Source organism: Xyrauchen texanus, chromosome 36 (genome assembly GCF_025860055.1).
Source record: "Xyrauchen texanus isolate HMW12.3.18 chromosome 36, RBS_HiC_50CHRs, whole genome shotgun sequence".
Taxonomy (NCBI): domain Eukaryota; kingdom Metazoa; phylum Chordata; class Actinopteri; order Cypriniformes; family Catostomidae; genus Xyrauchen; species Xyrauchen texanus.
Genome location: NC_068311.1, coordinates 38,179,338 through 38,186,205, shown reverse-complemented (window position 1 = coordinate 38,186,205; position 6,868 = coordinate 38,179,338). Strand labels below are relative to the sequence as shown.

General features: G+C 37.1%; 1 protein-coding gene across 2 annotated transcripts; it reads left to right on the top strand.

Annotated features, from left to right (window-relative positions):
* Positions 1-497: 497 nt before the first annotated feature.
* On the top strand, positions 498-6,519 carry LOC127629875 (short stature homeobox protein 2-like). Of its 2 annotated transcripts, none has more exons than XM_052107162.1 (5): positions 498-863; positions 1,919-2,127; positions 4,381-4,438; positions 4,943-5,031; positions 6,262-6,519. In XM_052107162.1, the coding sequence occupies exons 1-5, from the start codon at positions 614-616 to the stop codon at positions 6,517-6,519; spliced, it is 864 nt and encodes a 287-aa protein (XP_051963122.1). In that variant the 5' UTR covers positions 498-613. The 2 variants fall into 2 exon arrangements, with proteins under 2 accessions (XP_051963122.1, XP_051963121.1); XM_052107161.1 differs by having other exon boundaries at positions 6,226-6,519.
* The last annotated feature ends 349 nt before the right edge of the window (positions 6,520-6,868 follow it).

Below are 6,868 nucleotides of genomic sequence, written 5' to 3'. Positions count from 1 at the left end.
CAATTATGTTGTTACTGTATGTGTCACTTACGTGATCACAGTGCACATGTATTCCTCTTTCCTCTGTTTGCTCGTCCCGTTATCTCTGTCACTGTCTCTTTTTTCCCAGCTCAGATTAAAGAGTTGCAGAAGAAAAGGTCATGTCCATGTGTGCCCTTGTAATTTCAGTAGTTTTCTGGCCACACCCCAGCAGAGTTTTCCACCACCACTTTCATCATCCCTGGTGTTTCCAAACCCTAACCAGTCCACGCTTAATTACATTAATTTGCTTCTCTTGTCAATCTTGGATAAATGGCCAGTAGCCGTAGAAGGGTGATGTGGATCTGAAGGGCAGATAAGGTCCCCCCCCCCCCCATGAGAAGTGGGCTCGTGGCGACGGGAGGTAACATGCGCGGATCAAGGGCAGACGCTCGCAAAGTATAAATAGTGTGACTTCAATAGCGAATCGGTCTGTAGCGGTACAAGTCTGTTCACTACGCAACAAGAATTGTTAAAGATCTCACATCACATCCTCTCGCATTTAGGCCGACAAAAGAGAAACGCTGTTGATGTCCTATGGACTGCTGAGGATCTAAAGGAAACATTGTGTTTTTTCTACTTCTTGGGAGCAGTAATGGAAGAACTTACCGCGTTTGTGTCAAAATCTTTTGATCAGAAAGTGAAGGAAAAGAAGGAGGTGATCACTTACCGGGAGGTGCTGGAGACAAGCTCGATGAGAAATAGAGAGAGCCTGTCGGTGGAACCGGCTTGCGAAGAGGTGAATAGGATCACGCGGTGCGGCGGGCGCTCATCGCCGGTCAGGGAAGCGGACTTGGTCGTGTCAGAAAGGAGCACAGACACAAGCAGCCCCAAACTAACAGACGGTAAGTCTTTCTAGCCTATCATTTCTGTACACTACTGTAAAATATAATTGAGTCACACATATGCCTTATTTCTTCTTCGTTTTCAATTATTCTGTATAGGACTATTATTCTGGATGTTTTATATATCTTCCTCATTTGATTATTTTCGATTTTAAGTTACATTTAATTTGGCCAGGCTACATGATAATTATATGTCAAAATATGACTGGAGAAACTTGAAACTAAATAAGAATCAAACGATGTTTAAGCTACAAGTTATTAAATGAAGCAGCAGGTAATTACATTGTCGATTTATTTTATTCATTGGTGAATTGCAGACTTTGTCTTTTTTTTTTGGGGGAATAAATATTACATTAGGCTACTATTTATGAAACATTGTTGGCGTATGTTAATACGCTTGAAAAAGTTATACAAATATTAAAAAATATACCCGTTGATGTCAGATACACATACATGAAATGCTTTTATATTATATGAAACTACACTCATTTGATGTAGACTGTAAAAAGCTGATATAAGAGATGATGTCTGTTTTTTTTTTTTTTGAAGGCCACATCTATAATTCTATAGAATAATTGGAAGCCAGTGACTTTTAACAATATCACGAAATAATAGATTAGGCTATAACAGCAACAATACTGCAATTTTAATAACAGGTATAGTAATAATCATAATTATTATTATTATTATAAAAATAATGCAGACATTGTAATTTCGTTATTTTTATCCTTTAAACAACTGATACGTTTTTCATTTGCATTATTATTATTGTTAACAGAAATAATTTTAATTCAGGTACGTTAGGCCAATTATTGTCTTTAGCATACTGATTTTCTTTCTTCATAAAGCTGACTTGTTTTGCTATATTGTTCATTGTGCATGCAGTAGGATAATAACCCTGTCATAAGGATCTAGTCGATAGAAGAACTGGATGCATATGTATAACGCGTAAATAATTAAAGAGCTCTGTGTATAAGACAAAACATCAATGGGCATATACATTATGCCCTCTTTCACATCTATGAAGCCTTAATTCTTCTCTGCTCTGTGTTCAGGTGACACGGACATAAAGGAACGTAAAGAGGATTGTAAGCCGATGGAGGATGAGACTCAGACTAAAATCAAGCAGAGAAGGAGTCGGACTAACTTTACTCTGGAGCAGCTAAACGAGCTGGAGAGACTGTTCGATGAGACGCACTATCCGGACGCATTCATGAGAGAAGAGCTGAGCCAGAGGCTTGGGTTGTCGGAGGCCAGAGTACAGGTCAGACACTTAATCTGCATCTAGCCTATATGTAGGGTTCCCTTGCGAAAGAAAAATGGCTAACTCTTTAGATTACAGTGCCAAGACAATATAGGCTAATAGTGTATTTATAAGAAGCGAAATAATGATATATTATGCACAACATAATGACATTAATTATTTACATATTTAGTTATTTAGTAATCACATTACACAGTATTCTACTTACTGATTACTACTACTGCTGCTGTAAAATGAACACAGTAATTTAAACTGTGAAATTATTTCGAAGTATTTAGACACAAATAAAAAAATGTATTGCCCTATACAATTATGTCGATTAAAAAAAAAGAGTTATGTTGCACGCAAATTCAGCTGTTCTAAATAGCCTAGTCTTTGTGTTGCATAGGCACTTCTTATTGTTGTGATATAGTTGTACATGCTAAGTTGTACAGAGAAAATTGAATGCGGATTTCAACACCTTTCTTATGATATGTATGACTCCATACCTTATCCTGATAAATGCAATTAGATATCAGTCTAATTATTCTTGTTATTGATGATTTGTAAAAAAAAAAAAAAAATTCAAACGAATTTTGTGCCGTTTAAATCAACGGTGTAAAAAAAAAATGTCAAAATTTAAACTTGACTTTGTCCAACACAGTACATTTGATTTTACATTTTAACGCCAACATTGTCTTGAGTTATGATTTATACAGCCGCTGAACCATGTGAACAAGAAATTCTTCCCTGAATTGTGCGCATTGGCCCTGCAGGCAACATCTGTAGTGTGCTTTTTAGGATGGGGAAGACCATCTGCACAGAAATATAAAACATCTATGTGTAACCAGAGACGAGCTACTGAGCCGAATAATGACATTCAACATAGACATTGGCTCTTGTGTGATTGATCAGGAAAGAAAAACAACAATATCTTATTTCAATCTCTTTTATCTATTCATTCCTTGGGTGGGGATGTGTAATTCACTCTTTGAATATATTGGTCCTTTTAAAATGGGCTCAAAAGACCTCCCTGGAAAAAGTTAAACCATCGTCTCTTTTTGGGATCTTACCAAAGCACATTGTCCCAAGCAAGGCCAGTGGATTTACATAAATTATCTATCATTTTTTCCCCAAATAAAGATCTGATGCTCTTTCCATATTCACTGGTAGACTATTCACAGACAAGGCCACACTGCTGGCTCAAAGACTTTCTGCCATATTAAGGGACAAGTCATATTTAACATAGTCTCAACCATATAGTTAATTCTACCGTTAAGAAAATTACATTATGATCATTGACACCAGACGCAGGGGCGAAAATTTCATAAAAATATTGGGGGGGACAATAAACATAACAATTCTCAAGAGCAATTTTTGAAGGGGACACCAAGGTTTTTTTTTGTTGTTGCCCCGTTTGCATTTGTATTATTTTATTTCTTAAACAATTATTTTAAGAATATATCATTATATTATTTACAATACACATATTTGTAATATATATATGTGTATTGTACACGTATATATGTGTACGTCTGGTCATAGGCCCCGCCTATGACCAGACGTATCATGCAAATGTCTTATGGATTGCTTGGTTGAAATTCATAAACAGTGCGGATTCGAATAAGATTAACATGTTAATGAGAAACATCGTTTCCAAATCACTGATGCTCACAACATAACCTACAGCGCAACGTAATCAAATGGAAAAAGTGTCTTAAAAAGGGATTGTGCTGGTTGTGTTATGACAGTCATCAAGATATAACCATTGAGCACAAGCTCCTTGCAGATTAATCAATGCAATTAATCTCTCAATATTATTATTGATGTCTAATCCTGTGGTATCTGGCTGGTTATTTGCTACCAGAGAATCTGATTGCTTCTTTTGGGACACGAATCCCCGGGATATATATATGGAGAATCAGATACAGGAGATTCGAGTCCTAAAAGAAGCAATCCGATTCTCTGATTGCAAAATTTTTTATTTATTTATTGCTGAGGAGGATGATAATGACCCGATTTCAGATGCATATTTAAAATCGAGCTTCTGTTTCTTTTCGTTGGCTTTACATTTCTTGCCCATTTGTTTTGGGTGAGTTGGCCGCCTTTTATGTCAATTCGTCCGTTGTAGAAATGTAGACTAATAATTAAAATGTCGGTTAAGCATCATAAATATTTCAGAGGTCCTCAGGGATATATTCATTTGTCGATATTGTTTTCATTTTGGAAAAATTTACACATGCCCTCCAGCAGCTCAGTCTCTTCTGGTTTCAGGTATGGTTTCAGAATCGACGGGCCAAATGCAGAAAGCAGGAAAATCAGTTGCATAAAGGTGCGTCACTCGTCTTGGTTTGTTTGTACATCAAACAAGTAAATATAAAAATATAGGCAATTTTTTTGTTTTAAATCTTTATTTAGTTTGCATCATTTCAGTATGTGTAGCCTAAATTATTTGCTTGAATTGCTAGACCTACCACTAACACTTGCTACATATTTTGTATGTTTCCCTCATTTGACACACACACACACACACACACACACACACACACACACACACACACACACACACACACACACACACACACACATTTTAGATCATAGAGCACTCTACTAATTACTGTAGCTAATCAATAGAATCAGGTGTGTCAGATAAAGGAGACATTTAAAATGTTTAGTGCTAGTGGTACTAAAGGAAGGACTATAAACACTGGCTTATACAGTATTATCGTCTGTCTAGACGAAAGTAATTAGGCTTTAATGAAAAACGAAATTGAAAGTCTTTATGTGTAGGCCTATCACTGGTTTGAAGAAAACTTAATTCTCTCTCTTTTCTCAGGGGTTCTCATCGGAGCGGCGAGTCAGTTTGAAGCGTGTCGTGTCGCTCCATATGTCAACGTGGGAGCTCTGCGCATGCCATTCCAACAGGTAAGTGACTTTGACAAACTCAGTGCCCACGGAGGCACAACTTCCAACCAAACTGCTAAATACTGGGTTCAGATAGACACTTTGATCTGAATGTTACTTAAAAAATATTTGTAAGTAGGTTAAAACGGGGCTAAATGCTCTGCGGGGTAAAGGCTCCTTTGATTTTATTTTCTACCAAACACTAAATAGCATCAACAACCACTTCAAAGCTTTCCTAAACACCTGTATGTCACCATGAATTGCAAATGTTTCTTTTTTTTTTTTTATGAGGTCATTGCTTGTAATGTCTATAGGTTGATTTTGAGGCAGTTTGATCTAATATTTACTATATTTTTAAATGTTGTAAATTTATGTAGCTAATGAATATCCTGGAAATTATCACATTTATTTTGAGAAAAAATACATATTTGTCATTTTCAATATTGTGTTCAAGGTGATTATGTAAAACAAATTTCAATAACTTTCCAATAAGTGAAATGATGGCATTTGTGGTAAAAAGCCCACCTGTTGCAAGGGCTAAAGGCCCCTGTTAAACTAACTGTTTTTTTACGTGGGGTGAATACATTTGATATATAAGTGTTTAAAGAGGGTTCACATTGACTTATCCAATCACAATGGAGATTATTTTGTTTATAATTAACAAGAAATTATGGACCTTTTTATGAAGTAGTTATTTTGAGTAATTATTATCTTAATTTGTAACTAAAATAATCTTGATGTCTCAAAAGTATTTGCATAAGTTGACAAATTATGCCTATAACTTTTGCTCAGGTATGTACATGATATCACTATGTGATATACCCAGGTGTGGGATAAAAGGCTGGCCACCAATTAAAAAAAAAACAATAACCTACTGTTATTTCTTTTCACTCAAATTATTTTGCTTAATCAATATTCAATCAAAATAAATGTTTTTCTTAAATCTTGAGACACTTTGTGACCAGAAAAAAAGGTAAATTTTCCTTTAGGCTAGCCTTTACCCCCATTGTACCCTAGACCGCTAAATAAAGATTAGGTGAGAGTTGTGAGTTTGTATCCGGGTGAATAGTCAGGATTTTAGACACCATATTCCTTCAGAAAATGCATCCTCAGTGATAATGATAAATGCAATTGATTCAGTACCCAGTAACAACTCTGTATAGTCTTTCTTAAGTTAATGTGTTTCTCCTCCTCTCTCCCTACCCGTGCGTCCAGGATAGTCATTGCAACGTGCCGCCCTTCTCCTTTCAGGTGCAGGCGCAGCTGCAGCTGGACAGCGCAGTGGCTCACGCACACCATCACCTGCACTCGCACCTGGCGGCGCACGCGCCGTACATGATGTTTCCAGCACCACATTTCGGGTTGCCTCTGGCGACGTTAGCTGCGGAATCCGCTTCCGCAGCGTCAGTGGTGGCGGCAGCAGCGGCCGCAAAAACCACCAACAAAAACTCGAGCATCGCTGACCTGAGACTGAAGGCAAAAAAACACGCTGCGGCACTGGGTCTGTGACGTCACACAGTCCCGCAACACAACGTTGGGTTTTTAAAGTAAACAACAAAAAAATACGTTATTTATGAAGGACTCACAAGAATAGGCCTAACAGGCTAAACGTTAGGCTATTTATGAGATGACACAAAGAACATAAACTGTGAAGGGAAACCTCTGCGTATAGATCCCTCCATGAATGGTGGGACGTGAACAACTACAAAATGTTGTACACCAAGACAACAAAAAGTTGAACTTTTGCAGAAGACAGTGGATGTTAAGGCCTACATGGGAAAACAAGAGACTGTTCGAGACACGCTGAATCTGAAAATAATTATATAATGCAGCTGGGACGATTGTTCGACTGTTTGTG

Excerpts from the sequence above, each read along its gene's own strand:
- LOC127629875 (XM_052107161.1), top strand. The coding sequence starts at position 614 with ATGGAAGAACTTACCGCGTTTGTGTCAAAATCTTTTGATCAGAAAGTG. Across the intron at positions 864-1,918 it reads CAGCCCCAAACTAACAGACG|GTGACACGGACATAAAGGAA; the intron begins GTAAGTCTTTCT and ends CTCTGTGTTCAG. Across the intron at positions 4,439-4,942 it reads GGAAAATCAGTTGCATAAAG|GGGTTCTCATCGGAGCGGCG; the intron begins GTGCGTCACTCG and ends CTCTTTTCTCAG.